This window comes from Fukomys damarensis, unplaced genomic scaffold (assembly GCF_012274545.1).
Source record: "Fukomys damarensis isolate Sample0158 unplaced genomic scaffold, DMR_v1.0_HiC HiC_scaffold_12, whole genome shotgun sequence".
NCBI lineage: Eukaryota > Metazoa > Chordata > Mammalia > Rodentia > Bathyergidae > Fukomys > Fukomys damarensis.
The window spans coordinates 3,553,290-3,564,877 of NW_022900924.1; the positions used below are offsets into that span (position 1 = coordinate 3,553,290).

Sequence of the window (11,588 nt, forward strand, 5' to 3'; positions counted from 1 at the left end):
GGGAGGGAGGGGAGGAGCAGAGAAAGGGGCGCGGGGGAGACTGTGTGGCTGAGTGGTAGAGCACTTGCCCAGCATGTGTGAAACCCTGGGTTCAATCCACAGCATCGTGAGTAAAAGGGGGGGGTAAATAAAAATAGGCCCCTCACACTGTTGTGAGGCCAGATGCACATGGAGCCCTTAGCACAGTAAGGGTTTAACAATATAAAAAGAAACAAATCTGCCTGTGAACTCATGGTAAGGGAGAGAGGAAGACATTTATACCCAGAACTGGTAAGGAAAATATTCACTAATTGTATTCATTGCCATGTGATGGCGATAGAAACTTAAAAAGCCAGAATTAACTTTACTGGTTCCTTAGGTTTGCAAGAGTATATTTTTCTCCTCTTGCTACTTTACCTCCCCACATTTCCATATTTCCCTATTGATGAACAGTGCGACTGGTTTGGCATTTGCATCTGAGTCAGCAGCACTAGTGATCAAAAGCCGCCCTGGGGAACATGGATCCCGTTCATTCTCAGGGGGAGGGACACATGTTCCTGCCATCTGAGCCTCTGAGGAAGGGCAGCAAATCCAGCATTCAGGAGAGGTAGGGGGACACAGAGGGCTTTGGGTTTGAGCATTTCACTATTGGAGCCACACTACCGATGGCAAGAGTGGTGGCCAGGTGTGATTTAGCTGTGTCTCCACACCTGGGGGTGTCACAGTGGTCCAGGAGTACACCCACTTTAGGTTTTGCTGCTGTCCACTTTCAAGACACGGGGTTCAGGCTCCTGATCCTGAGCTGGTCCGAGTGCCTGCAAACAAGCCATCAGTTTTGTGCTCATGGTCTCTGAGGGAGCACAGGATTTCAAAAGAAATCACCAGATGAGAAATCACGGGGGTTGTTTCATTAGTTGATGGTTTGGATTGTGTCCAGCCATGGTTCCCACTGGTGGGGGAGCGGGAATAGCAGAGCTTTAACATTCGTAGACTGCCTCGCCACCTCTCCTAGATCAGGAAGACATAAAAATCCAATGTCATCTTCAATTTCTGCCAAGTCCCCTTGGAGCTGTAGGGCTGGCGGAGGGAAGCAGAACACTTCAGACACCCAGGGAAGTGATAAATCTCAGGGAGAGAGTGAACATGCGTGAAAGGTATCTCCCACCATTAAAACAAGTGGCCAGAGCCTCCCCAGCGACCTCCGGAGTACATTGCAGGCTCGAAGGTTGTGTATAATGTGGGGTTCATCTGTCCAGATCTCTCTATGACCCGGTGGACCGAGCATCTCTGCTTACTTTAGAAACCAGGCGTCATCTGCTAGAACATCCTCAGCCGTGACATAGTCGTGACAAGGCGGCACACTGGCCCCTCAGCTCTGGAAACTTCATTTGCATTTGAGGAGAGAGAAGAAAGAAACATTGGGACTGGAATTGGGAGCAGCAGCCAGACCGGATGTGGACACAGAACACGCAGAAGAAACTGCGCTGGCCTCCCAAACTCTTCTTCTTGCCTCTTAGGCCCTGTGGAAGCAGACTGAAGGCCCTGGGGGCCACAGGCGGTCTTAGGAGTGCTCCCTTCAGATGTGCCAGCATGGGCTCCTGACTGAAAGTCATTCTTGATCCGCGTGCACGGTCTCTGAGTGTCTCGTAACTGTTGAGGGCTTACAGCTTCCTTGCTTGCTTGTGGCAACTCTCTGGATAGCAGATTGACTAGACTCAATCCTGGTTTTGTTTGGGAGACTTTACCTAGTCAAGCGGTTGGGAGATGTCAAGCCTACCAACCCTGCCTTGCCGGCCTAGGATGTTTTATGACTTTTTGGAAGTACCTGCGGCCATTATTGGGCCTTATTTGATGCAGTAAAACATCCCATTTGGCCTCTGGGCTCTGAAAATATGTTTCACTGCTGCTCTCCATGGGCATCTGATTTGTTGCTGCAACAGTGGGAGGAAAGAGCGGGGATACAAACTCATTCTGCAGGCTCGGGGGTTTGTTCTTATGAGTCCTGCCGTGATTTCTCTTCTGAGGTTGGCAGTTTAGATGTGACATCAGTATACCCGGACCTCTTTCCTAAGGCTCTACTCAGAGTGTTCAGTCCCCACCTGCCCAGTGAGGTGAATCAGGCCAATTAGACCGTTTGTCGGGTGGAGGGACGGAATAGCAGAAGGCCCTGCCAGCATCACAGGGACGGCTGGAGACATAGGCAGACATTTCCAGGCGTCTTCTGCTGCTTTAAGTCCCAAAGGATTAATACACAAAAGGGACCCTGAGCGGATTTCTCTCTGGAGCTAATACCAAATTGGATTTGTTCGTTGGGATGGATGTGGCCTTTCATTCTACCTCTGGTTAGGGAAAAGTGCGTGGACAGCTCTCTTCCCGTGCACATGGCCAGATGGCATTTGGGTGCAAGCTGTCACTAGCGAGACTGCAGAAGAGCTTAATCTGGCCACTTTACAGCAGCGACCCCCCCACTAGCCCTTCCGCCGCAGCTCCAGTGTGGAAGGGGGAATGTTTATCACACCCCGAACCAGAGATTATGTTGGAATTTGCCGCTCCTGGATTTGGCTGTCACCTTCCTGCTCCAGAGTCTGCTTCCTCCGTAGGGATCCTGGAACCAGAGAATCTGCGTGCCCTTTTGCATCTCCTCCCTCCCCCGCTCCTTCGTCTTCAATGTGTAGTGGCAGAGAGGAAGTGTAACATGATTTTAGGGCTTGCATTTCAATTCCACTGCATTTTTATGGGACAAGCAGAGTCTCAGCTCCAGGAGTTATTAGGTTAGTATCTAAAATGGGTTCAGCATTGTGGGCCTTACTGTTTATAATGAATTATCCCGCCCCCTCCTTTCTCCTCCCCTGGGGTGAGTACATCGAGGCAAGGCCCCCAGAGACTAGTTGAAGGAATCCTGGCGCTCTGATTAGTTTTGTTCTCTCAGTTTAATTGTAGAGCTTCCTTTCTCTCACCACTGATAGCCGAAGCGGTTCTGTGTCCTGCCTGCCCCTCCACCCTCTTTTGCTTTAGGAACAAGATTATCACAATGCGGCCTTTTGAATCAATTTTCTCTCTTGCTGATGAAAGTGTAATTCATTCTTAATCAAGCAGCCTTGCTGCTGCAGGCTCTGTGCCGGAATACATTTAGTCACCCTCTCACCACTTTGGGAAACAATCCCCCCCGAAAGGACTTTTAGAGGAGAGCTGGACTAGGAGAGCAGGCAGCCTGCCTCGCTCGGCGGGTTTCCAGCAGGGGGCGCTCTTAGGAGTGATGTTGGAAGAACCTCGGTAGCGCGAAGCTGTCGGTGCGGGCCACAGGTAGAGGAACCTTGCCACAGGTGCTTTACAGGCTTTCTGTCTCCAGGCCCTGGGTCCGTTTCTCCAGAACATCTGGTTGGGCTTCTGTCACCTCGCAGTGAGCTGGAGCCAGCCACATCTGCATGTATGCCCGGATTAGGGGTCCCCAGTTGGGTACCACCTCTTCTTTCAGGGTACAGAGGAGCCACTGTCTTTCTGAACAGATGGAATTGAATCTGAACCAGTTAGACTGGCGGCTGTGGCCGTTTCTGTCACATCAAACACATTTTGGGGAACAGGAGATGGCCTGCCTCTGCCGAGTGGCTTCCTCTCCTGCCTGCCTACCGCCTGGTGGCTGTCACAAGCAAGTAGCCGGTTGATAGAGGAGTGGGGGGAGGAAAGGTGACTTTGCCAGGGCTGGAGTCTGTTGATGCTGGGCAGGAAGGAGGAGCCAGGCCCTGGAAAGAGGATTGCAGGGCCCTTAAGATAAAAACAAAGCCTTATAGATCAGCTGCTGAGAAAGAAAAGGAAGTCGGTCTGGTCTCTTCAGAATGGAATTGGATTAGTGACAGACTTGAACAGCCGGTTCAGTCAAGAGAGAACTTAATTCCTCCTATATTATTCACACGGCTCATCCTAATCAGATGTGAAGAGACAGCTGGAAGAGAACAGTGGGTCAGCCCAGTGCCTGGTGAGGAGACTTCATGTTCTTTTTGCCGTCTTTAGGAACTAGAAAGAGCACTTTGGGTTGGGCATTTTAAGCAGGGCTCTTGTGGTTTACTGGCTTCCCAAAGGAGCTAGGCTGACTGCCAGGACTCTCGTGGTTGGTCTTCTCTGGATTCAGTGTGAGTTCTTGTCTTAGTTACTTTCTCATTGCTGGGACAAAATACCTGACACAAGTTTTTAAAAAAAAGGATGGTTTAGGCCAGGCATGGTGGCACATGCCTGTAATCCCAGCACTCGGGAGGCTGAGGCAGGAGGATCGCTGTGAGTTCAAGACCAGCCTGGACTGCAAAGTGAGTTCCGGGTCAGTCTCAACTACATAGTGAGACCCTGTCTCCAAAAAAAGGATGATTTATTTTAGCCCATAGATTTAAGAGGTTTCAGTCCCTAGTTAGCTAGTTTCAAGACAGGGCAGCATGGCAGAGGAGAAATAGTTCATGGTGTGGTGGGCAGAAGGCAGCAAGCCTTCCTCTTTCCCTTTTTATTCCATCCAGGCTACTAGCCTATTGGTCGATGCCGTCCATACCCAGGAGGGGGTCTTCCTCAACAAATCCATCATCCACATTCACAATGATGCTGAACTAATGAGTGGACTAATCCAGCACCACACCCATCACCCAGTCGCTCCCAAAAGCCCCACCTACGAGTACATGAGGCTTCGGGAGGACGTTGAGATGTAAGCCATAACGGTTCTGAAGGACAGTGTGGTCACCAGTCACGTTCAGCAGAGCTCTACCCACTTGTCTACAGAGGGACCCACAGGAAGTCTGCCAGACCAGAGCAGAGATGACACCGCCACTGTCTGAGAGGCCCCGGCAGTATGTCCACATCCTGAGCCTCTTCAGTTTCGACGCCCGCTGAAATGTAATTTATTTGGGATCACTCCCTCCTGTACAAAGCTGGAGAGAGGGCAGGCCATTGCTAGAAGGAGCACAACCATTGGAATTCCTGTGGTGGAGGGGACTCCCTGGGTGCTTTCAGTTCTGGGCTTACAGGGTGACGTGGGACTCGGTTAGGGCCTTAGTGGGGTCATCTCCGTGGTACTTTCTGGCTGTGGCAAGCGGAGGTGTCACTGTGCTGTGCAGCGAGAGCCAGGTCAGTCCCCGAGCAGCAAACAGACCAAGTGTTGAGCTCATGCTCCTTAGGCTACAGAGAATCACAGGGAAACCAGGAAGCTTGTTAGCTGATTTTCATGAGTGGAAGAAGGCCCCATAGAAGCAGTTTATTTTACGAAGGGCTGGCTTAGTGCCATTTCCTCTGAGCCTTCACCTTTTCCTTCCTGTCGACAGCAGTGAGTGCTATAAATAGGACAGCAAGCTTTGTAGCATGGGCCCTACCTGTTCCACATATAGCAGGTGGCAGTGGGTCCCCCAGCTAAGGGGAGCCTGCCCACTGGTATGCCCAGCTCTCTAGAAAACCTCCTTCCCAGGGCCGAGCAGGTCCCCCGAGCTCCCACCTGAAGGAGTGAGAGTGAAGCCTGAGTCTCCTTGAAGGCCTTCCTGTCGCTGCCTGCCTTCCCTCTGCTCTCCAGCACAAACTGCCTCATGTCCTGCCCGGAGGAGAGCACGTGATATCTGCGGTGAAGGGCGCACAGGGCACGGTGGCCACTAGCAGGGTTCCAGCAGCGAGAAGTACGTTTATGTGGTGAATTCCTCAGATGTCAGCTTGCAGATGGAATTAGAAGTGCCAGGAACTGTGCAGGGAGGGTGGAGACAGCCGTGTCTGCCTGTGGGCCGGGCGTGACCACGGGAGGCTCCCAGAGTCCTTGGTCAGCAGCCGTCACTGACCACTGCAGCCAGGACTCAGCTGCCTGCCTCTGCCCAGGGGTCTGAAGGCTTTGGGCCTCTGGAGGACTGGGGAATATCGGATTTCCTCCAAGACTTCCCTTTCCTTTGGGCTAAGGTCAAACTCCTGCTCTAGCAAGAGAAGACAAGAAGACGTTGGGCTGAACCCTGGAGCGCAGTGGGGGTTGGGAAGCGCCCCACCTGCCGAAGAGAGCTTTGCATCCTGACAAGCACATGTTTGAGGAACTGGAATCTGGCGCTGCCACAGCCCTCCCTTGGCACCTCGAGGGGACAGCCAGCACACTCCTCAAATAGAGGATCCAGGAATCCTTGGAGCCAACGTCGTGTAAATGGGCAGGAGGCTCTCACGGGCCCCCAGTGTGGGCTCCCTGCCTGGGGAAGTGGCCGGGCCTCTTAGGGCAGCGCCTGCCCTGCTCAAAGGCCAGCACAGCACATGACCCTGCTTTTGCCCACATCCCTTCCAAACAGTCACTCTGCTCCGCTCCCCCTGGAAGGAGAACAGCCAGAGTTGGTGGGGGGAAGAGACGTGACGCCGCTATTAGTAATAACAGCTGCTGGGTTCTCGGCGTGCGCCAGGCACAGTGCCGAGCACCGCTCACACTTTTCCGAGTTCCTCTGCATGTACCCCGCGGGAGACAGGGTACCCTCTCCCTGACTTCACGGTGAAGAGCTGAGGCCAGAGGGTGTGAGTAACTTGCCCAGGGCCACCCGGCTGGTCGTTGCACCGGATGAGCGTTGGATCCGGGGTCCTTGCATCTGACTCAAAGTGGCTGTGGGCATGGCCCTGTCCCCTGAGGAGCCTCTTGAAGTCTCTTGGGGGCGGGGGACCTTAGCAGAAACATGGGTTGTGTGTGCCTTCTGGTTTAAACCCTTCCCAGAGAGGACTTTTGTCTCGGAAGATCTCAGGCAGCTGAGTGTCTGTCTTCCCAGGTTATCCGGGTCCGCATTATCACAGGGCACGTGACTGCTGGCCCTTCTCTGGGCATGGAGAAAGCCCATCCGAATCCAGCTCCTTTCTAGCAGGAGTTCGGAGTTAGCAAAGGAAAGCTCTGCATTCCCACTGGAATGGGCTCCACTGCAGGGAACAGCTCGGATTGCCTCCCTGCATTCCGCTTGTTAGCTGGGAACTTCAAGGCCGAAAGATCTGGCAGGATTTAAAGAGTCAGCTCTCAAGCTGTCTCATTTTGAGCATGCTAATGCTTGCCTGTCTTTTGATGGTGAAGTGGTCGCTTTAGAGTCTCCCTCCCTGGCCTTTGCAGAGGTGTACAGAGTGCCGAGAACACTGCAGAGGCAGAGGCTCAATCTGAATTCTGAGGCTGGGGGAAGGACCAGACCAGATGGCCTGCCCTGTGGTTTCTCTCTAGAGGAGAGGCTCCAGAGGTCAGGGGTGTTCGGTGAGGCCGCCAGTGAGCTGTGGACGGAGCAGAGCGGTCTCCCAGTGTGGAGTTCCTGTCGTTCCCCCGCGTCTCTCTCACCATTTGGTTACAGTATAGGCCACGTCCCGTTCACTCAACAAACCAGATCTGTTCCTCCTGGGTACCAGGCACTAAGATAAATGTGGGGATTAAGAGGAGTGTGGACTCCTCTACAGAGTTAGAGCAGAGCAGGGAGCAGGGCAGCAGAGGGCGCCTGTGCCAGATGCTTCTACTGGGAAAAGCTAGGACGAGCCCCAGAGTCGGGGACTTAGGAAGCACACACTGCCACACCCAGGATTGGCCTCCGACCCACCCCTCTGCTGCCAAACCTTCCTGACCCTGACCCCTCAGGCAGTACCCTTCCTGCAGTGGCTGCCCATGAACTGCCCATGAACACTCATTCTCCCCCTGAATGTAGCCAGTTGTCTCCCAGCTCGTGGAGAGAAACCCTCTCAGCTGCGGGATCACGGGCAGGTCTGCTTTGGGGACACTCGGGGAACCAGGAGCACAAGGGACAAGCTTGTCCTCTTCTGACATACCTGCCGTTCTGCTCAAGGCATGAGGGCTGAGACACTTGCCCATAGCTCCTCTGTGTCCAGAGAAAATGAGCATCCCTGGCTGGTGTTTCTGCAGACAGCACAGCACAAAAGGGGCGTCTCAGCAGCTCGTAGGACAGCAGTGTAAGAATCCAGCAAAATACCCGAGGACCTTCTGTGCTCCGCAAAAAGGCAACAGCGATGCCATGTTCCTGCTGACATGCTTCTGCCCACCAGCTGTCACTCCTGGCATGTCCTTCTTGTCACCTCCTAATTTAAATTCTGGGCAAATCTAAAGTGCTCTTCGGGCTTGACCACCAACTTCCTGAGCATCTATGTGAACAGGCCTCCGTCACTCCAAGCCACCTTTGTCGTCCCTGCTGCAGGACAGGCTCCTGTGTGGAGGAACAGACACCCAGTGCCCCCTTAACTTCTTCTCTGCTCTCTTACAGCTCACTCTGCAGAGCGCCAAGTCCCGAGTGGCTTTCTTTGAGGAGCTCTAGCAAGTGACCCAGCAGCTCCAGGATCTGCCACTTCTGTTGCTTCCAGCACCAGTGGGATGGTCCAGCTCCATGGGAACCATTCGCAGGGGGCTGGCTGGGGGCTCCCGTGGGAGCTCCGGGATTTTTCTCCATCCAAGTGGAGAGTCCAGCCCCGCTTCCTGTGCAATTGCCTTTGAACTATGACCCTGTAGAGATCTCTCTCATGGCGTTTTAGTCCTCCTGACTTGCATCTTTCTTTTCCTTCTTTTCTTTTTGAGAAATGTTTGTCTTTGTCTTATGTGGGGTCCTGTAATTCTGAGATCCCTGGCAGCTCAGTCTTGCTGCCCAGTGCCGACCTCCACGGCCCAGTCTGAGAAGCAGGGGCAGGGAGTGAAGTGCTGAGGCAGAGGCCCAGGAGGCTGGTCCCTAAGTCCACCCGCACTCCGCCCGGCGTCCCACCACGTCCACCCCAGGTGAGGACCGGACGCGCGGTGGAGAAGCACAGCCTGGCCGAGTCGAAGCCCAGAGTGGCCTGCCTGCTGCCCGTGCTCGGGGAGCTCACCTGAAGCTCAGGACCAGTGGTGATGGGTCCTCATCAGGGCACCCCGTGGTGGGGTTTCTGGGTTTGGCAACAGCTCGAGGCACAAGCTGTGATGTAGGCCCAGCAGCCAGCCGAGGGCCAGGAGTCAGATGGGGCGTTGGAGGGATCTTAACGGTACAGAGTGCTCACACCCTGCACCAGCCAAGCCAGCCCGGGGCCTGAGAGGCAGAGGGCAGCCACCTACATGTACTTCCACGCCGTCCCGCAGACGCCTTCGCCTGGGGCGTCTTAGAGTCTTAGACACATTAGCCTTACACTCCTGCTTGCAGTCGGCATGTTATGGGTGCCTAGAAACCTAGCTGTGACCAGGAGCTCCACAGGCTCCAAGGCCCAGCAGGCACTTCCTGTCTGGCCCCAATACCACCTGACCCCAGAACCCCATTCTGCTACTGACCCGAACCCTCTCCTGGCCATGTACCAGCAAGCCTTCCCCAAAGCCCTGTGCCTCATTTGCCATTGTCCTTGTCCCCCCGGAGGCCCTTTATTTTCTATCCTCTGAGAGCCCAGTAGGGTCCCTTTGGTCTCTCACAGTCAGACCCCGACACAGATGTCTCACAGCCGTAGTTCACAGAGGCTGGCACACAGCTGTGCTCCTTGAGGGATTCAGAGCACCTGAGGTTGCCAGCTACCTGGTGGCCTTTTCTTTTTCCCATGGCTGGGGTTGCTGCTATGGCCAGCCAGGATCCTAACAGAGGGTCAGAGGATCCTAAAAAAGGGCCATTATGTAGAGCAGGCGATGTGTCTTCATCAGCAAAAAGATTCTTATTAACTGAAGACAGCCTGGAGATCCCTTGAGAGCAGAGACCATCTCCAGAGGTTTTGTTTAGTTTTGACAAAGACATTCATGAAACCCTGCCTTATTCCCACTGCCAGGCTGGCCACCCCCTTCTTAGGTCAGCTTTTCCCTCAGAAGCCGGCCCTGCCTGCGACCCCAGCCCCTCAGGGCACGCGGGGTGGACTCGCTCTAACCTGAGCTGCGATGGCTGCCTCTGAAAGGGAGAGTCCGCAGGTCCTGAATCCTCAGCATTCACAGAGTCGGGTCTGACTCTTGTGTTTGGCTTTCATCTTTTCAGGCCTAAAACCCATCCTTGAATTTCTGCCAGGACTTAATTTTCTCCTGATCTGTAATTTTTTTTATTTTTTATTTTATTTTATTTTTTTTTGGTACTGGGGATTGAACTTGGGTCCTTGTGGTTGCAAGGCAGGCAGTGACACAACTGAGCTAAATCCCCAGCCCCTGATCTGTAAATTTAATCTTTAACAGTGACTGTGGGGCCCAAGAGCATAATGGTGGTTTATAAAAGTGACGCTGGGCCTTGTTTTTTAATTTAACTGCTGTGTGTATCTCTGAAGTCTGGGAAGGTACCAAGCCATGTGGCCAAATGGAAGCTGGCTGGCGTCTGAGCAGTGGCAGGTGTACCTGGAGCCCTGGGGCAGACGGGGAGGGTGGGAACCACTCAGCCAGGCGTGCTCAGCTCTCCCTGGAGGGAGAAGACCGGAGTCCCCACGATATCTCAAGCCCTGGTAGAAAGGTAAAGGATGAAAGCAGTGCCTGGCTTTCAGAGACTTGTCCTGTAGCTGAGGTAACTTTTTTCCAGGGCACGGGAGCTTGTGAATAAGGAAATCTCCGAAGTCCATGGATATCGGAGCCCTGGCCATGGTTATGTCCTTGGAGCACTTCTGGCAGCTCTTGGGCAGAAGCACCATGGTACTGAGCCGGGTCACGAGGCTGTTGCCCAGGTCAGGATTCCCTGTCCCTCTGTGAGGCTACACTCTGGGCCCATAGCCGCTCATACATCCTGACTGAGGCCTACCTCAGCCGCAGCAGTACTCTGACCTGGGGTGGCTGCTCAGTTATTCATGCACCTGCTAGGCCCTGCTAGGCAACACCCCATGGCATCATATAATACTTCTTCAATGAATGACTGTGTTTTGTCATCTTGGAGACAGGTTTCTCTTTTTCCTTTTTCAAAAGTCCAGAGGATGACAACCGGTGACAGAGATTAAGTGTTCCTCCCTGACAGGGCAGGGCCCCAGGCGGTGGCGGCCTTAGCAAAAATTCAGCCTCTGCCAGTTGCCCTGAGGCCAGGATAGCCTTTGGGGGCTCCTAAGGATGTGCCATCCGTTTCCAAAGACGTCAAGCAACACTTCTTCCTGCAGGACCTGAGTCACACCTCCTGTCAGGGCCAGACCATGGAAGGTTATTTTCTATTCTGGGAGATTGTTGTAATTTAAGTAATTGTTTTAATAAAATCCTAAGCTGTAATAGTTTGTCATGGCTTTCTCAGTTTGTCACTCAAACCATGGAGGTGGCAAGATCGGGGCTGGGTGGTGGGCCACCTTCTGAGGGGTCAGTGAAGAAAGGGCCCTCTGACTTCCCCAGCTGCCCAGGGCTTCGCTGCTAGCCCCTTGGTTTTGGTGTCAAGAGCATCACCTCCTTTCTCATAACAGCACCCGAAAAACGCCTTTGCCTGAGGACTCTCCCTCTTCCCTTGGGTTATACCAAGGTCATAGAAAATGCCCTGCATGGGGCTGAGTGCCTCAGTTTTCCTCTCTGCAGCCCTTATTGTCAGAGACTTCAGGTGCTAGACTGAGGCATCCCTCTAGGCCCTTGTGCCTGTAGAGTTCCCTGTTCCGGGCTCTGGAGAGGGAGGGGTATGCAGAGCCACCAGGGTCCAGGTACCATCTGTAGACTCAGCTCCTGTCCCAGGGCTACATGATAATATTTGCATTTGATGTTGAGAAATCACCACTGCAGAGCTTAA

General features: G+C 53.6%; 1 protein-coding gene across 1 annotated transcript in view; it reads left to right on the forward strand.

Moving 5' to 3' along the window:
- Window positions 1–4,848, forward strand: part of Nf2 (neurofibromin 2) — a gene marked incomplete at its 5' end in the record, with an annotated part of 33,216 nt that extends 28,368 nt beyond the window's left edge. The window contains one exon of the mRNA XM_033762274.1: window positions 4,479–4,848. Coding sequence (XP_033618165.1) covers window positions 4,479–4,664 — 186 coding nt within the window. The remainder of the gene's footprint in view (window positions 1–4,478) is intronic.
- Window positions 4,849–11,588: the final 6,740 nt, after the last annotated feature.